This window comes from Polypterus senegalus, chromosome 12, assembly GCF_016835505.1.
Source record: "Polypterus senegalus isolate Bchr_013 chromosome 12, ASM1683550v1, whole genome shotgun sequence".
In the NCBI taxonomy this organism is placed as follows: domain Eukaryota; kingdom Metazoa; phylum Chordata; class Cladistia; order Polypteriformes; family Polypteridae; genus Polypterus; species Polypterus senegalus.
The window spans coordinates 157,467,143-157,494,910 of NC_053165.1; the positions used below are offsets into that span (position 1 = coordinate 157,467,143).

General features: G+C 39.9%; 1 protein-coding gene across 2 annotated transcripts in view; it reads left to right on the forward strand.

The window, feature by feature from the left end:
- map2k7 (mitogen-activated protein kinase kinase 7) overlaps window positions 1-8,710 on the forward strand; it is a 59,736-nt gene extending 51,026 nt beyond the window's left edge. For both annotated transcript variants that reach the window (XM_039770442.1, XM_039770443.1), the window contains 4 exons: window positions 751-831; window positions 3,606-3,748; window positions 3,899-3,944; window positions 6,213-8,710. In XM_039770442.1, coding sequence (XP_039626376.1) covers window positions 751-831; window positions 3,606-3,748; window positions 3,899-3,944; window positions 6,213-6,353 — 411 coding nt within the window. In that variant the 3' untranslated portion in view covers window positions 6,354-8,710. The remainder of the gene's footprint in view (window positions 1-750; window positions 832-3,605; window positions 3,749-3,898; window positions 3,945-6,212) is intronic.
- The last annotated feature ends 19,058 nt before the right edge of the window (window positions 8,711-27,768 follow it).

A 27,768-nucleotide genomic window follows, 5' to 3' on the forward strand; every position in this document is an offset into this window, starting at 1 on the left:
TTTGAGAGCTGCTACTGATAGTAAATGAAATCTCAGAGACAAAGTACTGAAATGCCAGCAGAGATGCATCCATGCTTGGGAATTTGCAGTCACATGAGTTGCTTGTGTGCATGTGGCCCAACTTGAAGATTTTAAATCCCCATCAGATACCGTCTTTAAAATAAAAAAAAAAAATAATCCTATTTTTAGGAGACAGGAAATGCAATTAGCCATAGACCTTTCTCAACCAACCACTAACAATGGGACACCAATCAATTCATGTTGGAAAACCATTGTTCCCCCCACAAGCGATGCTATAATAAAACATGGATTTTATATACTCTACTATTAAATGTAATTATTTTGCTGTCACTGTTATTTTTGAATACAACGGATTGTTAAAAAAATAAATAAATAATAAACAAAAACTTGTGTCTCTGGTGTTAGAATTAAATGAAAGTGATTCAACTTTCAAAACGGTTAACAAAGTCCCCTGTGTGTTAGCTATGCTTACACTTTATACTGTGGGGGTTTTAAAATGTATTTATTTATTATAAGGCCGCAATGTACTTCCAGCTTCTACTGTAGATGATGATAAAATATTTGAGAAGTTGCTTTTGAGATTCTATATGCACTGCTTTTCCTTTTCACCAAAGCCTCTTTGGATTGGGTTTGCAGAATGTCACCCTGATAAGCATCCATAATTAGAAATTGTAACGTTTTGTAACTATTCTATTTTTGACTTTTTTTTGTGTATGTTCTACCCCTCAGCCTGAAAGAATAGACCCACCAGATCCAACAAAACCAGATTATGACATCCGCGCAGATGTTTGGAGTCTAGGCATATCATTGGCAAGTATACCAGTACCTTTTTTATTTTTAAATCTCTTATGTTGTAATCCTATGCATAGCAGGCAGTGTGGTGTAGACCAGCGGTTCCCAAACTGTGGAGCCTTTTGAGGTGGTACACATCGCGGCCCTTGAAATTTAATTTATCTGTGCAAAACCCTTTATGACAAGCCTGTTGTGAGCAAAAACCAATGAAACTGTTTAAATACAATAATACGTGGATTCCCAAATTTATTGTGGTGTGAAATTTCATCATCTGAATAAATAAAACCTATTATTCGAATCAGTATTTAGTTCATTTAACGCTACCATAATTCCGTTTCGCGGAAGTCAAGTTCTACTTCTTCGCTGTTTGAGCTTTTGGTCACTAGATGAAAGCACAATGCCGACATAATTTAGTCTTTGGTAACTCTGCCTCACAGAAACCGCTCGAGTTTGTTGTTATACGTGCACTGGCGTATAACTAAGTATAATTAGATCTAAGCACAAAGCCGATACCATTTCATCTTCGGTAACTGCGTCACATACAGGCCGAAGGCAGGATTCAGTTTCGGGGTGGAATTTATCAATTTATGTACATGCACAAATTTTTTCATTAAGTATATGCATAATTTCTTCCAATTCTTTTACTTTTTATTCAGATTTTGGGGTGGTTTAGACCCGAACTCCCTCCCTTTCAACAAGGGTGCGGGTGGTACGCAACGCAACTCCCTTAACCTCAGGTGGTACTTGACGTCCAAAAGTTTGGGAACCCCTGGTGTAGAGATTTAAGGAACAGGATTCTACACCAGAAGGTTGCTGTATTAATTTTGATTCACTCTGTGATTTTGAACCTGCCTGAGCTCCATTAAGTAAATAATACTGTTGTAATTGGGCTTTATTCTTGGGTTTTCTGTAAGTGTTAAAAATTATGTGCACAGTTTTTTTTTTTTTTTTAATTTTTTTTATCTATTTATATATATAGGGTGTCCATAAAGTCCGTGTGCAATTTTAAATAGTTGTAACTTTGTAAGTATATGTAATAGAAAGAATCTTTTTATTGTTCTTGTTAATTTTCAGCATGTCCACCATCATTACTAATACAAAGGGTAATACGATTCTGTAGTTCTCAGAAAAAATATTCAAGCTGATTTTCAGTAATACCAGCAATCACATCAGTTATCCTAGCTTGCAAGTCTTCTAAAGATCGAGGTTTGGTTGAATAAACATTAGTTTTCACATGTCCCCATAAAAAGAAATCCAATGGAGTCAAATCTCGTGAATGTAGAGGCCAAGAAAATGGTCCACCTCTTCCAATCCATCTGTTAGGGAATTTCTCATGTAGAAACTGTCAAACATGCAAAGCAAAGTGACAAGGAGCACCATCTTGTTGAAACATTACTTTCTCTATCAGTCCTAATTGTTCAAGTTGAGGAGTAAAGTAATTTTGCAGCATTTCTAAATAGCACCATTAACAACACGCCCTTCAAAAAAGAATGGCCGTATGACACTTTAACTTTGGGAGAATTTTCAGTTCCCCAAATATGGCAAAAATAAAACTTCTAAAGACAAAGAAAAACTAGATACATCAAGCTTTCTAATTCTTTTTACGAACTCTTTCTATCACATATACATACAAAGTTGCAACAATTTTAATTTGCAGACGGACTTTATGGACACCCTCTATGTATATGTGTGTGTGTATGTGTATATAAATAACGTTAGATCTGGCTTTTATGTAAGTAACGTATAAATGTTAATGTTTTGGGCACATGGACCGTCCTTTGTATGTAAGAGCCAGATATACAGCATAAAGTCACGAGTGCAGCGCTTCCCATTTACATATACAAAGTACAGCGATGGCAAAAGTGCATTTTTGATCCGATGTAGAACCATGATTTGAGCTTACCTCTGTTATAGCGCGTCTGTATAAAAGCAGCAGTGTCAAAGCTAACCTTTACAAGTATCATAAATTATACCGGCTGTTACAGACTGTAATCAAATGTAAGTTTTTATTCTAAAATAGTAAGAATACGAGCAGCTCAGTTCTCAAAACGGACTCGCCCGGGATCGAACCCGTGAAGCTTTGATTACCAGTCAATGACTGATACCGTTGCGCCACCGAAGTTGTGATAACGAATGCATGTCAATGTCGCAGGTAAACGCGGGTTGTTTTTCTGCAGTTATATTATTGAATAAAAGTGCATTTGATATATTATGTTTATACCTTTTTGTGAAAGTGTTTCTTTGATATTTGGAATTCAGGCTTCGCACATTATATACTTCATGTCTAGATTTTGACAATTATTACCAAAACATCAAAAACATTTCTGTTTTAACAATGTGTTTACTGTACATAGATTGTTGTAGACACAGAACACACATGAAATGCAAGTGTTCCAAATAATGGTATAGTTTTTATAAAAGGTGTCATTTTGCTTGACTTCTCACTCTGTACAACTCTAAGCAACTGACACGCAAGTAAACAGACTTGAACTGAGACAACTGTGCAGGGTGTGGGGATGTGATAGCAGACTGCTTGCTGTTTGCTGCTTATCAACACATTTAAAGGACAAAAGACGCTGACGGAGAGGTGAGAAGTATTTTAAGGTGGGACAGATCTACAAGTTTTTTCGTAGGCTCTGGTAATTCTAGTGTTAACTAATCCATTAGTTGGTGTAAATTGAAAAGCAGCTAAGGTGTGATAGGCGGTGACACGATCCCTCTGGAAATAATGTATCCTAACCACATGAGTTGAATGATATGAAATGAAAATGCATGTTTATTTCCCCTTGCAGGTGGAACTGGCCACAGGACAATTCCCCTACAAAAACTGCAAAACAGACTTTGAAGTGTTGACCAAAGTTCTCCAAGAAGACCCTCCCCTCCTCCCTACTAGCATGGGCTTCTCACTTGACTTCCAGTCCTTCGTCAAAGACTGGTGAGAGCATCCTGCTCCTTGAACAATTGTGCTGTGGCTTTTACAAGCTAGGTTCACATTTTAAAAAGCACAATCTGGACTATTTGTTATGTTTAGTGTGGATACACGGAGATTTAATTTTTTTTTTTTTTTATCTTCTCTTCTCTCTAGCCTGACAAAGGATCACAGAAAGAGACCAAAATATCTCAAATTACTTGTGAGTTTTTGTTTTTCTTTGTATTAGTTTACGGGGCTATTATTTTCTTTCTTGTTGAGAGTTCATGCCTGTTTTGCATAAGCAAAAAAAAGAAAAATTACGATAAGAGTGGGGGCATTCTGCCTAATAAAAACTTGTTTTCTGTTTGTTTCGACGATAAAGGTCCCCAAGATACTACCTTTTTAAACACATTGCGAACCTCTTCTGTCTCTGAAGAGTGGTCTGTGTGAAACAGAATTCACATAAAGCCTTCACTTTTGTTAGCTAGGAGAAACCTCTTGTGATGGTCCACATCATTAATGTCACAGTGTACAATTGAGACTGATCGATCGAACAAACCTAAAGGGGTGATGAGTAGATACTGTACTTGGAAAACAAAAATGACACTTCATTGGCGTATAGTCTGTAGTATGAGAGGTGACCGACCATCTGCTTATTGTTTAACCTTTGTAGCATTAGACCTGAGTGTCACTTGAGCTGTTAAAACAGTGCTAAAAGCGTTAGTCCTGAGTGTCACTTGGGCAACGGTATAGACGCGTCTCGTGTAAGACTCGAGGTTTACTCGGCCTGTAAACGTGCCAACAGCGTTGGTGCCAAGCTTTATTTGGGCAATGATATGAGCATGTCTTACATAAGCGTCGGGCCCTAGCGTTACCTGGGCAACGGTGTAGACGCATCTTCTCCTAGCCTCATAATGCCACATCTCTGCAGCAGTGATGACGGAGTGAGTCTTAATTTCACTGCCTGAAGAGAAACGGTGAGTGAAACTGAAAGTGATTCTTGGAATCCAAAAGCAACACTCGCGTCACTCTCACATATGCAGTGTGCTGTTCATATTATTATTAATCATTTTTTGTATCATTATTATACTTTGTGTTTGTACTTTTAGTGTTTTGCACATTTTGCAGTAGAAAGATGAGACTTATTAAAGATATTGTTTTTCAAGGCAAAAAATGCAATGCTTTCTATGTTTTTTGAGGACAAAATGGAACACCAAGGAGGTTAACACTCACCTAATTAATATCAAGTTAAATAAACTTTTAAGGTTTAAAAAAATGAATACCAAAAATAAAATCTCATATAGAACTCGCTGGTCTGTGTTTAATTAATTACATGTTTACAATTTGTGTTATTTGTACAATTGTATTCAATTGCCTTACAGCAATACCTTCTAGCTACCCCATCTCATCCATCTTTTTCAACCCTCCATCTCTCTTCAGCTCGGCTCCTTATTGCTAATGTCCGCTAAGTCAATATGCATCCTTTGGGTGCCGATTGAAGACCAGTTGTCCTTCACTGACAATGTCACAATTGTCTCTCAGCCTTGCAGATTCACTCTATGCAACATCCACAAGATCAGACCGTATATGACAGTTGGTCCAGGGCTACTGGAGTACTGGCAAATGTCACCAAGCCGCTACAGTTGTTTCAAAATGCAGGTACACCTCTGGTGTTCAGCCAGCTGAGATGGGCACATGTTATTCCTGTTTTCAGATCACTATACATGCAGCAACATGTATTAAGTTCAGATCCTTGATGCATGGGATGGCACCTATATATGGAAGGCCTGTGCTCTCTGCTGATGAAACGGGGCGCCTCCTGTTTGTGGCATCGAATCTCAGTCTAGCCTCTCTTCAAGTGTAGCTTCTAGCTAGTGGAATGAGTTGCCCACCTTCTTTAGAACCTTCTGACTTCCTCAATGCGTTTAAGAAGCATTTGAAAACTCTCTTCTTTGGTGAATGTCTGTCTGGTTAATAACGGCTTTGATAGTTTCTTGTAGCTTACGAATTGTAGCCCCTCTCTTGTATGTTGTGCTGAGCTCTTCACTCACTTGTGGTGATCAATTTTGTAGCCTGTCCTATAACACTTTTTTCCCTTAACAGCCTCTCAGATCGATGTTTCCTCGATTACGTTGACCTTTTTTGTATGTCATTTTGGTTAAATGTAATAAATGTAACCTATTTTTTTAGATATATAAACATGCCAAAAATATATACAGTACCTAGCCAGAGGGCGGGTCTGTAGGAGGGGATATAGTTCTAGGATTCACATCCAGACGACTCCAAGCCCAGTCCGGTTATCTTTGTGCTTCATCCTCATAAAGGAAATTAGGGATTTCATTCTTTAACTGGCCAATATCTAGCATTTCAAGTCCCCTCACCTTACTTGATTTGATGTGAATGGCTAAATTGAAACTGCTTGCGAAGACGACACTAAACAAGCTTCTGTATATATATATATATATGTGTATTTTTTTTTTTTTTGAAGGAGCACAACTTCATCAGGCGCTATGAAGTTCTGGAAGTGGATGTGGCTGGCTGGTTTCAGGACATCATGGAGAAGACAGAATCACCACGCACCAGTCAGTGTTACAACCAGCACCAGCTGCTGTCATTATTCAGCAGGTAGCCTGGGGGCGCCAAAGAGCACCACCAGCCAGAACCGGGGCTGCTCAACACTCACACAGAGACAGATTGGAGGCAAATCAGTACAACATTTAAAAACCGTTCTCAATAATTCAGTATTTTCATTTTCTTTCTTTTTTTTTTAGTTTAATTATTCACAATAAGCTCCGAATTGTGTTTCCCCCAGGTTTATTTCAAAAGAACTGCTTGGATTTTATTATGTTTACTTTTTTTTTAATCAAATGTGTCAAGTTAAGCTTTATGGGTCTAAAATATTAATAGGATTTGGGGAGATTTGGACCTTTTTTTTTCTGGGGGGGGGCGGCAGATTTTTTTCTTGATGGATTTTTTTTTTTGTTGGGTCAATAGTATTTTTTTTTTATTATTATTATTTTTTGCTGTAAGTGTTTATTGTAAACCGGGTTATGCACTGTGAATAGGGTGAGCGAGAGGGGAGTACAGGAGAGTTTTTAATATTTGCTTGGGTAATTTTACCAAATTTTAATTTATTTGACAGGTCAGCGCTATCAATTTGCTTCTCTGTTAGGAGATAGGAAAGGGCCGTGTGCCGCGGATGAACGCCAATGGCCTTTCTGTCTGGAGTGTTTAGGAATGTCTCTGGGTGTAAAGAGTATATGGGATGCCAAGAATGTTTGACAGGATGTCCAAATTCAGAGCCATTGGATTTGAGGGATTTAGGGTTCTCTGGAGGCAGTCTGGAAACGTGAGAAATGGCACATGCAGAGGGGATGCACACACCCTTGTCCTGCAAGTTAGACATGGAGAGGTTAGGTTTTTTTTTTTTTCTTTTTTTTTTTTGTCTGAAATGAGTGTACTGTAGTATATAAAGAGTTATTTATTATTTTTATTTTGTTTTTTCTCTTTGTGTCGCAACACACCACTATCCCAAAGGATTTGCCAGGGGCCTGAAAGAGCCACATGCATCTATAAAGCCTCAGTGGTGGTGTGCAAGTCCTCAGCACTACACTCATCATGTGCGTAAGTTTTAAAACAGTCAGTAAAGGCAGAGCTTCTAGTCTGCGTAGAAAAATAGTTGCAGAATATACAGGTAATCTTCCTGCCACTTCTTCACTGGCCAGTGCCCTTCATCCCTTTATTCTGAAACCAATCCTTGTTTCATATCCATCTAGCTTGTACGTTTGCCCTGCTTTGCTTCCTCCACTGACATGTAAAGTTTGGGAGGGAAGAGCCCATTACTGTGGCTATGCATAATGCAGCATAGATTTAGTGCAATTGCATCCCCGTCTCTGTGTTTTTGTTTGTTTTTTTTTATTATTTTATTTTTCGGTAAAGCTGGGCTTGATCCGCTGTGGCCTTTGCTCTTTTTTGTTTTTTGTTTTTTTTTGCAATTTCCCTGTGGTTTAGACCTCAGGACTTGTTAGTGGTTGAGAGTGTTCAGGGATTGGCCTGGCAGAGCGCGGGAGGGAGGGTCAACGGGTGACTTCAGGTAGACCGATATATTCACACACTGGTAACCACAACTTGCTACAGTACCTGCGTTGTTCATGCCCGCACCATATTCAGTTTTACTTAGCCACATACATGAGTACCTTTTAAAGATGCGAGGCCCAGAAAAACTGCAGAATCTTCCACATTACGCTGTCTAACTAACTGAGGCTTGGGTCTTAATAATAAAATGTAGTTCAAAGACATTTTGGTACTTGTGTACTAAACGGATGGATGGCATGACAAAGGAAAACAAGTGTTTTGATGAATTCTTAATATGTTTATTGGGATAAAAAAAATTGAAATTTACAGAAATTGGAATATTATAGAAATACATATATACAATTGTTTTGACAAATTCATAACATATTTATTGGGATAAAAAAAACATATCTAGACATTTTTCCCCTACCCATTCTAGTGTTGGGCTCCGTGGGGGAGGTTTCACTGCCATCCATTTAGTACACAAGTACCGACAATTTTTAATGTATTTTCACAAAACAGAAAAAAATATTGAAAGACACCAATAATGAAATTCTCACAGGTTTTCATATCTTCTGTATTTTGAGGAAAGCAGGGGACAGTTACAGAGTGTTTGCCTAATTTAGTCTTCAGATTCCTGCTGTTACCATTCTTAGTCTCCTGTATCACAAAAGAAACCTTCAGGACCGTTGAGCTATCATCCCCTGTCTGGTGCACATGAAGCTGTTTAAGTGGAACTAAAAATAAATGTTAACATTTTGTTGATTTTTTTTATTTTAATTGTTTCAACCTTCGTAACACAGATAATGCACTATACTAGTAAATCATTTTTATCTTAGGTGAGCTTAATGAACTTGACACTTCTGGCTTAACTTTAGTGAACACCTGGGTCAGGGGTCCTCAATCACAGTCCTGGAGGTCCGCAGTGGCTGCAGGTTTTTATTCCAACTAGTTTCCTAGTTAGAAAGCAGTCGATGCTGATAATGAAACTTTGTTTTGAACTGTTTAGCTTGTTAATGCTTGCATTCATCCAAGAATAATTTGAATTGCACTGTAGAGTTTCCTTCTGTGAGAACATTATCCATGTGTTGTGTGGACCAGACCAGAATTAAACTTAATGGTCCCTCTAATTCCCCTCTCATTTCTAAACATTTATCATTACAGATACTTCATGGTAAGCACGTTAGCTGGAGAGCTGCTGGTTTACTGGCATTACCCACACTCCACTAGATTGGTTTAGATCCTAAATCTCAGGCCACACTCAGTTTGTTCAGCTTAAAACTTTCACCTCCCAACCCACCGCTGTTTACTTCAGGTGGGCTCTGTCCTGGGGCCACTTCTTTTCATTATTTACCTCCTTCCCCTTGGCAGTATCTTTCGTAAGTGTAACATTAGCTCTACCTCAGGAGCAAACCTACTTTTTCCTTTCCACCCTCCTCGCTTATTAATTGCATAGCAGAAATCAAATCCTGATTTTCTTAAATTAAATCGTGACAAAACTGAGGTGCTCCTCATTAGTACAAAATCAGCATTATCCTTGATAATTCCTCTGTCTCCCCTTCCCCACAGGTTAAGAGTCTGGGTGTCATCCTTGATAGGACTCTGTCTTTTCAGTCCCACATCAATAACATCTCCCGGTCTGCGTATTTCCATCTACGTAACATTAATCGTATTCGCCCCTCCCTCACTCCCCACACCACGGCTATTCTTGTTCACAGCATTGTCACTTCACGTCTAGAATTTTGTAATTCCCTTTTCTTTGGTCTTTCTCACAAATCTCTTTTATAAGCTTCAACTGTTTCAGAATTCAGCTGCCCCCATCATTACTAGAACCCCCCTCTATTCACCATATCATTCCCATCTTGCAGCAGTTTCACTTGGCTTCCAGTTAAGTTCCGCGTTCAATTCAAAATTCTTCTGTTAACTTTTAAGGCTATCCACAACCTCGCCCCTCCATATCTGTCCAACCTCCTACATGTTGTCATTCCCTCCCACACCCTTCGATCCTCTTCATCCATCCTCTTGACTGTCCCCTTCGTCCATCTTGCCATCCATGGGGAGCAGAGCATTCAGTTGCTCTGCTCCCCAGCTCTGAAACTCTTTACCTTCTGAGCTTAGAAACATTGATTCATTCTCACTTTTTAAAACTCATCTGTTTAAGACTGCTTTTTCTCTTTGACTACAATTGCTCTGTCTGATTTTAAATTTTGTATTTTAGTTTTGTTTATAATGCGTGTTTCATCTATTGTTTGGTGTCCTTTAGTGTTTAGAAAGGTTCATAGGAATAAATAAAATGTATTATTATTTTTTATTGGTTAACTGCATCTCATCATTAACTAACTGTCTGATTAAGTAAACAGGCAACAATTAAAACTGCCAAAAACTACAATAGGCAATTAAGGGTTCTGAATTTTAACAGGCAAGAGAACTAAAATTAAGCCCAGAAAACGTATTGCTTTAGTAGTAAATAAAAGGGTTCTAATTACGAAAGTGGTTAAAGTGAAAACCTGCAGGCACTGCAGACCTCCAGGACTGTAACTGAAGACCTCTGATCTACAAAGTAACTAAAATTTATCTTTGATGAATAAAGGCACTAACAAGGCGCATAGAGTTAAATACCAACATTCATTATCAGCAAGGACTGAGTTCTGATTAGGACACTGGCCTGAATGAAAACCTGTAGTCCAGGGGCATCAGTCACAGTCCTGGGGGGCCGCAGTGGCTGCAGGTTTTTGTTTTAACCCGGTTACTTAATTAGAAAGCAGTTCTTGCCAATAATTTAATTTCATGGCTTGTTATTGCTTTAACTCTGCTATGTCAGGTTGTTCTCATATCCTAGATTTTCTTCCCCTTTCTAAGGATATCGTCCAAATGATTTGAAGCCTAAAATGGAGGAGTAATCCTCAGTCCTTCACTTTTTTCTCTTCACTTTCCTTCCAAGTATTTAATTAAACACAATAGTGCATGATAAACACACACAGAGGTGTAAATGGTAACAAGCTAAATGGTAAAATGCTGGTCTATTTTGTCATTTGCATGTTATTGCTAATTAGGAGCCATTAAAAACTAAGAATACAGCTGTTTATGACTAAAATAAGCAATAAGGGTTCAAAATCTTAACAAGCGAGACCACTAAAGTGAAGCAGAAGTGTTACTTGAGTAATAAGGGCTTCTTATTAAGCAACTGGGTTGGAGGAAAAACCTGCAGCCACTGTGACCCTCCAGGACCGTCATTCAGGACCCCTGACCGAGGTAGTCAGACTTTTTTTTAAACAGTGGAGTAATATTAATTTGAAGTAATGTTAGTGTTTTTTAACCGTGCAAACCAAATTTAATTGAGAAATCCAGTAGCAAGCCTATCTAGTAATCGAAAATAATGGAATAGGCAGTGGAGTACTTCAGCTTTGCCGTTTTCTGCATGCTGGTGATCTACTGCTTGATCTCGATGTCTGAGCTGTGCTTCATCAAGATAGACAGGAATATTCCACTTTTGTTGGATGTGGTCCACTCGGAGAGCTGTAATTGACAGAGGATGTAGTACTTCATTTTTTCCTTCTCCAAGTATAAATGTCAGAAATTCAAGGGGGCCCTGGATTACAACACTTCTGCGTTGAGCATCTACATTAGATTAGATTAAACCTTTATTGTCACATACGCTGCAAGAGCATAGTGATGCGATGGGGAGTATCCAGGAAAGTATATACAAGGGGTAAGATAATAAGATGATATATAAGTAAGTAGGTACAATAAATAAGAGTAGCATAAGAATGGCCTGATGTATATGTATATAATGCAAACTGGAACTGACATATGGATTTCACAGTTTAACAGTAGTAGAATCATAAAAAAAAAAAAATATATATATATATATAGTACACAAGTACATAAATTTAAACTTAAACCAACATGTGGGTACAGTACAGGGCAGGTAAGATCAGGCTATCGAGAGTTCAGTGATCTCATGGCCTTGGGGAAGTAGCTGACCCTGAAGCGGGTTGGAGCATCTGGAAAGGCTCCGGTGGCGTTTACCAGAAAGCAGAAGTGAAAACGTGAGGAGCTGGATGGAAGCTGTGGAAGGTCAGCCCCATCGATTTTTAGAAGCTGTCCTTTGGCAGGCGCTTGCAATCCTAGCAAGTCAAGTTACCATACCATGATGAATCCGTTCAGCATACTTTCAGTAGTGCAGCGGTAGAAGTTCGTCAGGATATTTCGTTCCCACTCCCAAAGCTCTTTAGCCTCAAAACGGTGATATAAAGCTGCTGAATGTGGAGCTGTCTTTAAGGGTTTGAAAGTCTAGTGAAAATGTAAACGCACGGGACAGGGCTTTGAATTGGGAAATTGTGGGTTATAACTTGAAATGCCCTACTATAAAATGTTAGAACTTTAACAGTTACAAGTAACTTGCACTGAAGAGCTCCCATTATTGTTCCAGGCAAATAAAGGACCCATCCATGTTCCTTCAAAAGCCAAACGGGACTCTTTATATAACTTTAACTAACTTTATATAAATTGTATTGAAAGTTTCACAATTGTTGGGATTTGGCAGGATCTTTATTTATAACATTTATGCATCACTAGCATCCTATCTTGTTTTAAACGAGGTTAAGCTGGTGATGGCAAAAGTCAAATGCAATGTTACCTGAAACATAATTACAAGGGGGGAGGAAAACTAAAGTTAGAAAATGAAACAAACCTTAAGAAAAACGCAATGGTGTCTTCAGCCTTCTCAATGCACTGGCACCACCTGCCTGGCAGTGCCAGCAGAATAAAAGGTTTTCTCCTGTCCTTGCCACCCACTCGTGCCCCTGAGTTATTGTCGACCACTACCTGCCAATGGGTACTCCAGTCACTAGTGCGAGTTCCTGTGACTTGCTGGAGACCAATGTGAAGCCTGCTGTTCGATCCAATTGGTGGGGACTGCTGTCTCAAGGAGACCTTTTGCTGCAAGACAATGACACACACACACTTCTAAGAACACTAAGGCTTGTCTGGAGAAAATGAAGTTTGAGGTATTGCCACATCCTCCTCATTCGCCAGTTTTGGCATTGTATGATTTCCACCTTTATAAACCACTAAAAAAAAAACATCTGGATGGTCGTGGATTCAAGACAGATGATGACGTGAAGAAAGCAGTGCATAAGTGGGTGGCGAGGACAGGACAAAACCTTTTATTCTGCTGGCAGTTCCAGACCGGTGGCGCAAGTGCGTTGAGAAGAAGGGTGGAGACCACATTGAGAAATGACACGATCAGTTTTGTGAAGGTTTGTTACATTTTCTAATAAATCCCATTTTCTAACTTTAGCTCGACTCCCCCTCATATATAAAATATTCTCTTTATGAATTATATGTAATAATAAACAATTTTTTTCTTACATGAAATTTACTTTGACAAATGAAGCCACTTCCGTTATGTACTACTGACAATGATTTAAAAAACAAAATGCCGTTCCCAGCTTGAGTTAGACCTTTTTCATTTTAAACAACTTACTGTTCAGTTGCTGTCTGCAGCACAACTCACATGCGTAAGCAAGGCTGGTTTTCTAATATGCTCCTACGAAACTGATCACGCAGAGCACAAGCTTCATTATGTACCCTCTGCTTACAAGGAAGACAGTTCAAGGAAAAAGTGCTCATCTCTTTCTACGGTCCTTTTAATTAAAAGCTCAATTGGTTACCAGGCTGCCTGAGCTCTCTGCAGCTGAGCTTTAGTTGCTTATTGTGATGCTGTGCTTTATCTTGGTAGAATAATATATATATATATATATATATATATATATATATATATATATATATATATATTGCTCTACTTTCCCCTATTGTATTATTAATATGTAGCCTTAGAATGGCTAATCTCACAGACTTACCACTATATATAACTTATCCCCACCTTCCCTTCTATATCTATAACCTCAGGCAATTAGATGTAGTAAAAAGACAAGCAGGAGTTAAGTTACACATAAAATAATGTATTACTGATAATATTCATAAATAATAACAAAATGCTAAATGCATTTGAATATTGGCAACCAAACAACCTGATTTAAATGTTGATGTGTAATTCAGGTGGCACACAGACTTGTAGTTACTTAATGTCTCTAGTTAAGGCATCATTGGTGCTCAGCTTTTAGCCACATGTCTGTTTTAAAATGGCTGCCAAGCTGTGCTCTTCATTGTTTTGTCTTCAGTTCATGGTGTGATGGTCTTCTTCACTTGTTAGCAAGAGAAAGATACTTCTACATCATCACAGGTTAGCAAGAGAGATGCTTCTTCATCATATGTTGGTTAGAGAGAGAATGTGAGGTTAAGCACATACATTTATAGATGTTCTCTCCAATTCCTAGAACCAATAGGACATCATGGTACTTAAAGGCCCCTGAGACAAACCAATTCCAAACAGCCATATCTCAGACCAATGGGTGAAATAGAACACCTGACACCCCCCCCAAAACCATATGTTAAACATCCTGGCTTCCTTGCAGGGGAGGTGAAAGACTTTAGCAGAGAAATACTCATCAAACTGGTTTAAGACACATCCCCCCCAAATCCTGCCATAAACAGGGGGGCAAACACAACTACCTCTCACCAAAGTAACACTAAATTACATTGCTTTGCCTAGATTACAAATAAAGACATACAAAACATTTATCAAGCTGTATGCAAAATCTTACATCACAACATGCTGCATTTCAGTTGGGGCCGCTCTGTTTTGATAATTGTTGCTTTCTAAAGGACACCGTGAAACCGATTTGGAGAGGTTTGAGATTTTCAGTTGGTAGAATGGGTAACTAAAAGCAGTAAGAAAGGATCCTGGATTTGCTGGCTTTTACCTCCTCGGGTGGCTGAGACAATAGGAGTTGTTCACAAAAAGTGAAAAAAAAAATTAAAAACAAGACGGCATCCTGAATGGATGTGATGTTACCTGGGGGTTATACCGCTTTATTTTACACCCCAAAACACCACCATCTGTACGTCATCAAATGGCTGGATAGATTGGCAAAAAGTATGAGCCCAATATTAGAAATGACATATTGAATTATCTAGTAGTTTCAGGATCCTTTACACTTTTTAAAGGAAATGTTGAGGTTATGAGAATGAGAAAACCGCAATGATAGGCACTTAGGAGGTGAAAATGAAGTCATGCACATGGAGAGTGGGAAGCGGGCCCACTTCCATGCGTCAAAGCAGCAGGCGTAGATAGTAAGTGAAATTGTTTTAATCTGTTTATTTGATGGTTAAAGTGATAGTCTGGGGGACCTTAAGGTGGGTTCAAAGTGATGGGATAGCAGCTGCTGGGCAGCTGTAACAGTATGGGAAGATGGTTTTAGTATGTAGGGAGAAAGGAAAGGCGGAAGTTTGTGTAGGAAGTGTTGTCGCGGCTCAGTTTGAGGGTCTGGGTTCTTTAAACTTTGCTCATTTGTGTGGTACAGCAAGCAGAAGGCATTTTAAGTGGGTCTTCAGTTTATTTGTTGCATATTAACTGTGGATTTTGGGCTGTGTTTTCCTGCTTGCCCACCCCTCCTATAAACGCATGATTCCCGCTATATTTATTATGAGGTTGATGGCTTTAAAAATACAGGGAGATTCATTCGAAAGAGGCCCTGAATACTCTTTTGTGACTCCTGTTAGGATGAAGCAATCCGAACCAAAAACATACACTCTCTACCTTGACATATGTGGAATCGATTGCATTACGTGGCGATGCTGGAAATGGTTTCCATTTTCTGCCAGACACATTTGGACGCGGCGCTTCATGTTCCTGAACGTCTCTGGGGGAATAGCAGCAATTCACGTTGGATGTTTTCCTTCAAATCTTCCACAGTGCGAGGCTTGACCCCAAAGGAAGAAGTCTGGTGGTGTCAGATCCGGCGACTTTGGTGGCCAAAGCCCCTTTGAAATGACCCTGTTGCCGAAGAAGGGCCCGGTTTCTGCCGTGCTCCTTGTTGATGTGTGACACGTTGCTCCATTCTTGCTGGAAGTAGCCTTCGGTTAACTCGCGATCATCCAGTTGATTGACGAATTGGTGACCCAATAGGTTCGCACCATGAAGATGCGCTGCTCAGTACTGTACACCAGGATCCTGATGAGAAGTCGAGTGACTGAGTGAAGGTGTACAGGCAGTATGCACCCAGAAATTACAAACGGAGGTTAAATGTCATGACGGCTGTCCGGCGCCCACCTCATCGCTCCGACGCAGGGCCATCCCGACTTGTTCGAAGCTCCATATACTGAGGAGCATATTGGACGTTATTTCGTTCAGATTGCTTCGTCCTAGCGAGAGTTATTACAGAATGTTCAGGGCCTCTTTCAAGTGAATCTCCCTGTAGTACAAGGTTTAAGGCTTTTATTCAGTCATGTTTGTGCAAGAAAACATGATATTTGCTTCCTCAGCTTCATCCAGTAACAGCCAGGACTATCATAAATCAATTAACAACAAATACTTTTAACTACTTCTGGCAGCTTGATTGTTAGTTTTTACCTAAAACAGTTCCACAATATATATATGAAAAAAACTCGATACTCTCCTAACTTTTACTGTCTCTGATATTCCGTATTAAAAAGCTGTAAGGCACTTGGGGGGGAAAAAAATGGAATTCCTGGAGCAATGTGTGTGGATCTTTAGAGCGACTGTCCTCCCCGAGGTACTGAAGCAGTGAGATGATTTCCAGTTTCTTCAGTATTGCTCTGCAACACACACAGGCACCTAACCATCTACTATTAGAGCTGCATGTTTGGTAACCTGCTGGAGCTTTTAAAATTTTTGATTTGTGGGACCACTGAATCAGGCAGTCAAGCTGAAAGTAGTGACGACAGACTAGATCACACCTTTGTAAAATGACAACGTGAGGTCCTTGTCCACTGTAAATAGCGCTGGTTGCATTTAGGTTGTGTGTTACTGCATTAATATTCCAGTTAAGATGATTTATGACCATTTATTAGAATTTTAAGTATTGTAAAATGTTTAGCAATATTAAAGTAAATTAATGAACCTTACTTTATATATGATATTTGAATTACCCCTTGGGGATTCATTTATTTATTCTAATCTAATCACATCCCTAAACCTGCTTAATCCAGTTCATGGCCGTAGCAGCTCAGGTCATATCTCTCCGGGAAGCCAAGCCTGAATGGGGCACCAGTTCATCACAGGAGCGCATACTCAGACAGTGGGAGTTGAAAATCGCATAACGGATACGTCATTTTGTTTATAGCAAAGCATAGAAAGCAGCCAGCACTGGTGTGTTTTTATTTTAATCGAAATGAACTATAAAAGCCATCCAAGGTTCACCTGCTTTTTGATTTGTTCTGACTAAACATTCACTTGGATTTTAGTTTTTCAGTGTAGGTAACGTGTAAAGATGAGGACTGGCTTGGTTAATCTTACTGAACGTTATTTTTTTTTCCTTACAAAAAAGAAAAGTAGATTTTGAAAGTTCTACTTATTTGTGCACTAAGCTTTCTGAGCAACCCCGAGGGTAAGTAGCGTTCAATAGGTCCATGTTGCAGGGCTCATCTGCTTCAGCATCTGCTTTCCTTCAATTTCAAAGCCATATAATTTTAGGAGACTTTAAACATGTTTACCATATTACTAGTAAAATTTAAAAATATATAAATTTGGGAATATTTAAGATATGGTCACCCAGCAAAAGTGGATATCCTCTCCCAAGATGTGAAGTATCACAGATTTTTAAGACCTGTATACATACATAAAGGAGACGCATTAGAACTATTTTACTCATCAGCAATTTATTTTTAAAAAAAGTTATGAACTAGCATTATGGCTTTTATAGTTAACTATCTTTAAAATTCTGCTTTTAAACTTTCAAAATAACCCCAGGAGTGAGTGTTGTTCAATAGACCAGGGTTGTAGGGCTCATCAGGTTCCTGTGAAAAAGATATCTAATTTCCTTATGAAGAATTTCCGAAATCCCAGCTCGTGTATGGACTTTGTTTTTTCTTAAAAAGCAGAATGATGTGTGCACACGTAAAGTTACCGGAGTTGTAAGATATACGCAAGCAACAAGTAGCTTCTTCAAGCCCAGCACGGGCCAGTGTCCCTCTGCTGGTGGGAGCAGATTCCAGTTCTTTCTTTCCTAACATCTTTGGTTTCTTTTTCACATTCATCAAAATCTCCATCTCATGGTTCCTGTTAGCATCAGTTTCCAGGAACCAGAGGCCCTCAGACAATCACCGGGTCATTTTACGTCGCAAATCTTATTTCATTCCTGCTGTGTATTGCTTCCAGTCGTCACTCCCATTCTCCTGGTTATTTCAATGTACACTTTTGAAGTGGTAGACTTCTAACTTTTTATGGTAAATTCAGCCAAACGGTAGGTTCTAAAAGTTGATGGATTTCCTGCTGATGTTTCTCTTGAAAAAGCATCTATCGTCGATAACGCTCCTGCTGCGTAGCACACTCTGAGGTGTCTTATTTGGCCTGTGTCCATACTGCTACATTTTCCTTTAAAAATGCAGACATTGGTCTCTGGTTTTACCCTTTGTCCACATTATTCCAGTGTTTTTAACCTCCGAAAACGTAAACTCTGACTCGATAATGTAGTGTGGATGGGTGGAAACGAAAAGTTTTCGAAATGCAGAATCTAATCACGCTGTAACTGTTTCATCCGTATTACATGTGGCCTTTCTCTGATTGGATCTCGTTCATTACATTTTCTTAGCCGCTTTGCTTACCTTATTCTCATGCATTACTCATGAACTATTCCACCTCATCATTGGCCCAAAGAAAATAGTTTTTTTTTTTTTAATTTTTGGTAGTTGCCATTGCTGTTTTCACGTGTAAATACAAGAATGTCTGGTGTGGAAGACACTTCCTCGTTCAGTCTCTGCTGATGCCCACGTGCCCAGTGTAGACTAATGGTGTTTTCAGTCAGTTTAGTTTGAGTCCAGACATTTTCGATGTGAAAACACTCGTGTGGACGGAGGTCGTTTGTGTTTAAAATTGGCATTTTTACATGAAAATGTAGTCGTGTGGATGTAGCCTTAATTATATTGTCGTTGGTATGGATAGTAAAATGGCTTACCAGTCCAAGTCCTTCAGTTTCTACTTCCACACATTGTCTGCCTTCACTCGCATCCTGCCACTTTCTGCATCGTGTCGATTAGAGGGCTTCAAAGGGGGTGCAGATTTTCGGTTTACTCGACGTTATGCCAAAGCTTTTCCACGTTTAAGAAGGTGAGCCCCATCTCCTACTTGCTGATCGTGTCTATAAAGATAGTACAGTTAGCCCAAAAGCTGTCTGTCTTGATCCAGAGCGCCTCCATTCGTTCTGTCGTGTTTTCATTTTATGCGTGTCACACTTCACGAGTAGCATTTTCTAGTTACCAGTGTGTGAATTACACTTCAATCTATTGCTTGGTTGGAATTTTAAAAGAGAGAGAGAGAAAAAAAATGCAGTTTTATTGCATTTTTAAAATCACAATATTTTTTTACATTTTTTTCTTTAGATTGAAAAGTAGGCAATTTTGTTTGTTTTTTTTTTCTTTTGTATTATTATTTTTTTTTTTGTTATGATGATTATTGTTGTTCTTTTAAATCAGGATCCTCAGAACTGTTTTATTGAATTTGTGCAAAATCACCACATGAAAACAAGTTTTAATCTGACAAGCCAAAGGTATTAAAGACAAAATTAGCCAGAGAGAGATTAGAATGGATTGTAGCTTGGAGTTGGGTAGTCTTACGCTGTATTTATCAATCGCATGTTATTTTTGTACATGTAACTGCTATTGATTTTACACAAAGGGCTGTTAGAAACACACCTTTGTTCTTATTTATTTTTACTCAAATATAATATTTGAGAAATGTAAAATTGTTTGGGAATTAAAGGCACACCTTTGCCGCTATTTCTGTCTTCCAGATTTGTTCATTGGAATCATTGCAACAGGTGTAAATCCGATTCAGAAGTACAAAAAAACAAAATTACGTTTTAGTTGAATTTAATGGAGGACGGTGGGAGAAATACTCTGACTGGTCAGTGCACTGCGGTTTAAGTCAATGACTGGACAGGGCCGTGTCGGACTTGGCAAAGGTGTGTCTCGTTTATCGTATGTAATATGGGTCAGGGGCGGGGCTTGTGTTTGGGCTCATTTGTATTTAATTTTGTTTTTCAAAACCAAGAGGTCTGTTATATCCCAATCACTCATCTGAAAATAAATTCAGAATTACTGCAGGGTATCCAAGTCCCGTGTGCTTTCTTTATGTTAACAGAAATCGGTTTCAATATTTTATTATAGAGTGCGTGGCTCTATAAATATGGGTTTTGTGTGAAAGAAACACTTCCACGTATCCTCTCACATACGTGTAATCCAGTTCATGATTGGCGGTGAGGCTCCGTCCCAGCAGTTCTGGGCTCAAGGTGGAGAATGACTTTGGACGTGGTGCCAGGTTGTCACAGGACAACCACAGAAACTGACACACTCACATGTGCGGTGGGACCATTTTAGAGTCGCCAGTTATGCAGAGGTTAGGACACCCCAGCCAAAATGCATATTTGTTAACATTTAAAGTACAAAATAGTAAACCGAAACTAAACCAATGGCGTTTTCTAAAGATGTTAATGTACAGTTAGGATTTATTCGATGAATTAAAAACATTTAGATATGAGCGTTCGTAGACTTTGTGCCCTGTGAACCAAGTTACCCAAACTTATCCTATAACATGTCAGTAGTTCTTTACCTCTCTGATGCTGATATTTCTGGTCATAAAATAGGTGATTACTTTAGCATTTGACGATAAGAATTCTTCATTAATTGCAGAATTACGGTATTTAAGGGGCTCTTTCTCTTGGACGATTTGGCTCAAAAACTAATTGGCACATCGTCATCTCATAACAGGCTGAAGTTTCGAGGTTTTTTGGACCAGCCATTTTAGCTTTTTACCGTCCTCAAGAAACTGTGATACACAGACACACTCGCCCATCATTGAGGTATCGATAATTTTGGTATCGGGATCCTAACACATCAAGATCTGTTGAAAGAGGGAGATCTAAATTTTTGACGAATCTAAAGTTTTCGCTTCTTCCCCACAAAATAACAATAGGTTATGGTAGGGAAGGGCGCAAAACAAAAAATGTTTTTAAAAAAAAAGATATGAAAGAGCCAAAGTTTGTGCACCCCCTTCATTTGTAAGGTCTGCGGCACACTTTAGGCTATTAGTCCAGTCTGGCGGAGTTCACTAGGCATTAGTTTGGTCAGGAATTGTCAGCTCATGATGATTCGAATCCCAAATAAATTCTTTCACTGCATATATGTATGTATGTATGTACTGCATGTTCACTTAGCTGTAAGATTGAGCTTTGTTATTCAAATTTATTTGAAAAAAGGTCACATTTGAAGGCAGAGGCTGACGTTTGAATTGTAAAAGAATAGTTGTTTGGTTTACCTCGCACTTATTTCTGCATCGGGTGACTCCAGACATGCTTTTTCAAAGCTTCAGGATTTTGCAGATCTGATTTATTTATTTATTTATTTGCATATCAGCCTTTTCGTAATGTTGAACCTTTAACACCCACCATGACTGACAACGTAGCTTTAGACAGTTTGGTTCATCCGGTTGCTCCTCTTTTTAATTAACTGAGCAATTTTATCTAAACATGTCTCACATGCCCCGAAGTATTGCTCTGCTTCTGATTGTGTCCCAGAACACTCCTAACCCTTCGATCCCTAACTGTTCTTTAATGCTAAGACATTTTCATTAATGCAAATGAAAAATAAGTCATAATTATATTTTTCTGTTTATTACTATAACGATTTAAAATCTCTCCAGTGAAGCGCTTCTTCAGTGTCACCAATTCACATTCAGCCTCCTTTACCAACTCTGTCTCACATGGCTGCTAGCTTGACACACAATGCCTACAGCAAGGAGGTGTAAATAAAAATATTCACAACACCTTTATTACAGTTTGGCTACATCTATAAGGTAAGAACAAATAGAAAGACCCCGTTCAATTTGATCTCGTCTGCTACTGATTAGCCACCGGCTCCTGCTTGTAGTGCCAAACTGGCCAAACTAAACATGTCCACACACTCGACTTTGCACCAGTGGCATCTTTGGTTGTCCTGTGTGTCTTGTGATTTTCTTGCAGATTTTTGTCAAGGACCAGAAAACCCACTTATCATTTTTTTTTCTTCTTCTTCTTCTCCATTTTTTTTTTTTTTTAAGCAGTAATGGGCGATTTTTGTCTGGTCGTCAGCTGTACAGACAATACTAAGTGTGTGCGGCTCTGCTTTCTTTTTGGCCTCGTCACTTCGTATGCACAGAGACTGATATTTTGGGGAAGGACTGAGTTTTCAAACCACCTTTCATTTGAAGGCTCCAATATCCACACAACTGACTTGCTTTGTGCTTGAGAGTAAAAATAAACATACAGTGGGTACGGAAAGTATTCAGACCCCCTTCAATTTGTCACTCTTTGTTATATTGCAGCCATTTGCTAAAATCATTTAAATTATTTTTTTCCCTCATTAATGTACACACAGCGCCCCATATTGACAGACACAATAAAGAATTTTTGAAATTGTTGCAGATTTATTAAAAAGAAAAACTGAAATCTCACATGGTCCTAAGTATTCAGCCCCTTTGCTGTGACACTCGTATATTTAACTCCGGTGCTTTCCATTTCTTCTGCTCATCCTTGAGGTCACCTTCACTTGAGTCCAGCTGTGTTTGATTCTACTGATTGGACTTGATTAGGAAAGCCACACACCTGTCTGTCTATAGAAGACCTCACAGCTCACAATGCATGTCAGAGCAGATGAGTATCATGAGGTCAAAGGAACTGCCTGAAGAGCTCAGAGACAGAATTGTGGCAAGGCACAGATCTGGCCAAGGTTACAAAAAATTTCTGCTGCACTTAAGGTTCCCAAGAGCACAGTGGCCTCCATAATCCTTAAATGGAAGACGTTTGGGACGACCAGAACCCTTCCTAGAGCTGGCTGTCTGGCCAAGCTGAGCTACCGGGGGAGAAGAGCGTTGGTGATAGAGGTAAAGAAGAACCCAAAGATCACTCTGGCTGAGCTCCAGAGATGCAGTCAGGAGATGGAAGAAAGTTGTTGAAAGTCAACCATCACTGCAGCCCTCCACCAGTCAGGGCTTTATGGCAGAGTGGCCTGTCGGAAGCCACTCCTCCGTGCAAGACACATGACAGCCCGCATGGAGTTTGCTAAAAGACACCTGAAGGACTCTGAGATGGTGAGAAATAAGATTCTCTGGTCTGATGAGACCAAGATAGAACTTTTTGGCCTTAATTCTAAGTGGTATGTGTGGAGACAACCAGGCACTGCTCATCACTTGTCCAATACAGTCCCCACAGTGAAGCATGGCGGTGGCAACTTCATGCTGTGGGGGTGTTTTTCAGCTGCAGGGACAGGACGACTGGTTGCAATCGAGGGAAAGATGAATGCGGCCAAGTACAGGGATATCCTGGACAAAAACCTTCTCCAGAGTGCTAAGGACCTCAGACTGGGCTGAAGGTTTACCTTCCAACAAGACAATGACCCTAAGCACACAGCTAAAATAACGAAGGAGTGGCTTCACAACAACTCTGTGACTGTTCTTGAATGGCCCAGCCAGAGCCCCGACTTAAACCCAATTGAGCATCTCTGGAGAGACCTAAAAATGGCTGTCCACCAACGTTTACCATTCAACCTGACAGAACTGGAGAGGATCTGCAAGGAGGAATGGCAGAGGATCCCCAAATCCAGGTGAGAAAAACTTGTTGCATCTTTCCCAAGAAGACTCCTGAGCTGTATGAGCTCAAAAGGGGGCTTCTACTAAATACTGAGCAAAGGGTCTGAATACTTAGGACCATGTGATATTTCAGTTTTTCTTTTTTAATGAATCTGCAACAATTTCAAAAATTCTTTTTTTTTGTCTGTCAATATGGGGTGCTGTGTGTACATTAATGAGGGAAAAAATAAATTTAAATGATTTTAGCAAATGGCTGCAATATAACAAAGAGTGACAAATTGAAGGGGGTCCGAATACTTTCCGTACCCACTGTATAAGTAATGTTAATGTCGCAAAGTGGTGTGGCTTCTTATTGTGGCAGATTTCATTCATGGCTCCCTGTCCTGACCTGCAGTAAAACACATTGCGTAGGTTAGAAAAGTGATATATACTGTACATGTAATGAATTCCTTCATTATTTATTATTTGCTCACCAGCCATCAGTTTCGGCTGGATGACACCTGTGCACATTCTCCTCTTTTGTTGGCTCTTATATATCAGTAAGAGTCGCCGAGCACTGCTAGGATTTTTTTGCTTTTGTTTTTTGTGCTTACTGTGGCTTCCCCTGTCGCCTTTGTTACCATAATAATGCAAGGGTGAGTCAAAATTATGTTAACACTAATGGATTATTTTTATCTCGACCACACCCTTCCAGGTCGATGGCTACGTCGTGGTGGACCACTGCCATGGCGTCCACGCTCCCCTGATTTGACCCCCTGTGATTTCTGGTTACGGGGTATGTCGTGTATAGCAGGAAAGTTCATAATATCAATGACCTTATGGACAGAACACGGACTGTGGTGTCATCTGTTCCCCACGAAATGCGTGTCCGGCCTTTAAATGGTGCTGTTGATTGTTGGTTTTTGTGTTTTGAACATGATGGCGAACAGATTGAGACACTCCTGTAAATCATCTTGTACATATTGTAAAATAGATAAGAGGAGACAGCATAAAGGTTTGGGGTTCGCCAGCCCCGTATAATCAGGTATTTCAAATGGGTCAAAATCATAAACAAAACGGTTCATAACGCCGAACCATGGCGTCCGCGGCCATTTTATTGGGGAGGAGCCGGAAGTGGAGGAATGCTGGGAAGGACCGTGAGGGAGGATGGGATTGGTGACGTCAGGGCAAGATGGCGGAGGAAGGGCGGAAGTGCCGCACTGCGGTCAAAACCCGGCTTATGGCGGAGGAAGGTCCTTTTTCCTATGAGAAAGCAGAGGGAGAAAGTTAGTACCCCACCATTCCCTGCCGGCGAATATGTTCCCAGGTGCGTTCGAATCCGTCCGCGGCCTCCTACTCGCGCGTGCGTGACAATATAAGGTAAGTTTTGTGAGTAAATTGTTTCTGCCATTCAAATGTTAACATAATTTTGACTCACTCTGTATTAATGTATAAAAAAAGACATTCAATTATATGCGTTGTACTTTGTATTTGAATAATTTTAATTGAAATATGTGAACCTTATTTGTTGGCTAATTTGATAGCTCTAGGATGTATAGATGTACATACAGTATGTGAGTACACAGTGATGAGCCAAAATGTTATGACCACCTACCTAATATGCTGTTACTTCACCGTGTGAACCCCACCAGTCAGTTGGCACACGGAGGAGCAGCAGCATACTAGGCAGATGGTCATAATGGACTCTACAAGACCCCGTGAAGGTGGCCGTCACCATGACAGGGCACAGGGAGAACAAGCAGTGTCTATGTAGACATTAACCAGGAGCAGAATTCAAACCTAAGACACTGGGCTTGTGAAGCGTCTTTGAGAATCAACAAGCTGATTAAGATGGCAGGCTCAGTTATGGGGTGGAACGCCTTCTGGACCTGCTGGAGGTCATAGTGGAGCAGAGAAGGAAGACATGAAAATACTGCTCGTCCTGTCTGTCACCCCAGCATGGAGGACTTTCAGCCCACAAATTACTGACGACATTTCAACACCACCAAATGAACAAGCCGATTAGGAAGGTAGGTCGTCGTGGAGCAGAGACCGAAGACGACGGCCATTGTGATTAACGCTGAACATCCCCTCTCAGACTCGCCAGCATGGAGAGCTTTACTGGGGCTCCTTCAGACTTACAACACCTCTCACTGTCACAGCTCTCTCATCATTTGCCAGGTCAGAAGTTTTTCTTTTCTTCTTGTGTGTAATTTTTGGATGTGTTTGTGGTGGGAGTTGTTTGTTATAAAATTGTTAAGCCTTTGTAAAAGCCTACATTTCCCTTTGGGGCAATTAGAGTTCTGTCAATCCAGTGTGACTGACGGACAGAGCAGAGCAAGACAGCAGACATTGCTGGGGGTTCCTGTGACTGTCCGGTGAGTATCCTCGTGCTTGATATCTGGCCTTATTTACTAGCAGCTTCATTCAGATTTCAGACAGATGGCCTCACATTCTCCTCAAGCACACTTCGATGTGGTGGACAACCCACAGTTGACTCGATGGCTGCAAGGCTACGCCCCGACTGACCACATACCGTGGCGTTTCCATCACCATGCCAGTCCTCCACCTGACCTGCTGCCTGTACAGTCGCGGCCAAAAGTTTTGAGAATGACACAAATATGAATTTTCACAAAGTTTGCTGCCTCAGTTTTTATGATGGCCATTTGCGTTGACTCCAGAATGTTCTGAAGAGGGAGCAGATGAATTGTAATGAATTGCAGAGTCCCTCTTTGCCATGAAAATGAACCTCATCCCAAAAAACCCATTTCCTCTGCCGTTGTGAAGAAGGCTTATGGGTGCCAAAGAAAGTCCAGCAAGCACCAGGACCATCTCCTCAAGTTGATTCAGCTGCGGACACCACCAGTGCAGAGCTTATACTCTGGAATGGCAGCAGGCAGGTTTGTGTGAGGTGAAGACGTTTGGAGGATGGCCTGGTGGGTGTCAAGAAGGGCAGCAAAGAAGCCAAGAAAAACATCAGGGACAGACTGATATTCTGGGATTGGACTGCTGGGGTCAAATCATTTTCTCTGATGAATCCCTTTGGAAAAAAGAAACGGTGAGCGGCGCTACCATTAGTCCTGTGTCAGGCCAACAGTAAACAACAACAACAACAACATTTATTTCTATATCACATTTTCATACAAACAGTAGCTCAAAGTGCTTTACATAATAAAGAATAGAAAAATAAAAGACAATAAGAAAACAAAATAAGTCAACATTAATTAACATAGAATAAGAGTAAGGTCCAATGGCCAGGGGGGACAGAAAAAAAAAAAACTCCAGGCGGCTGGAAAAAATAAAATCTGTAGGGATTCCAGACCATGAGACCACCTGACCAGTCCCCTCTGGGCATTCTACCTAACATAAATGAAACAGTCCTCTTTGGATTTAGGGTTCTCATGGAAGGACTTGATGATGATGATGGTCACATAGACTTTTAATCCATCCATCATTGTTGGAGCGTCATGAAGCTTTGAGTAGGCGGAGGTGGCGCAGGCCACCACCACAAAGAAACAGAAAAAGAAACAGAAGAGAGTAGGGGTCAGTACGGATTTTAGAGCCACCATGAATAGTTATTATGATGAATTGAACATACAGAGTATCAGGATTAAGTTAAAGTGAAGTTATGAGAAGGCCATGTTAAAGTAATGTGTTTTCAGCAGTGTTTTAAAGTGCTCTACTGTATCAGCCTGGTGAATTCCTATTGGCAGGCTATTCCAGATTTTAGGTGCATAGCAGCAGAAGGCCGCCTCACCACTTCTTTTAAGTTTTGTTCTTGGAATTCTAAGGAGACACTCATTTGAGGATCTGAGGTTACGATTTGGAATATAAGGTGTCAGACATTCCGATATATAAGATGGGCGAGATTATTTAAGGCTTTATAAACCATAAGCAGAATTTTAAAGTCAATCCTGAATGACACAGGTAACCAGTGTAGTGACATCAAAACTGGAGAAATGTGTTGGATTTTCTTTTCCTAGTTAGGATTCTAGCAGCTGCATTCTGCACTCGTTGCAAATGATTTATGTCTTTTTGGGTAGTCCTGAGAGGAGTGCGTTACAGTAATCTAGTCGACTGAAAACAAAGCGCGTGAACTAATTTCTCAGCATCTTTCAGTGATATAAGAGGTCTAACTTTACTTATGTTTCTTAAGTGAAAAAATGCTGTCCTAGTGATCTGATTAATATGCGATTTAAAATTCAGATTACAGTCAACAATTACCCCTAAGCTTTTTACCTCCGTCTTGACTTTTAATCCTAATGTATCCAGTTTATTTCTAATAGCC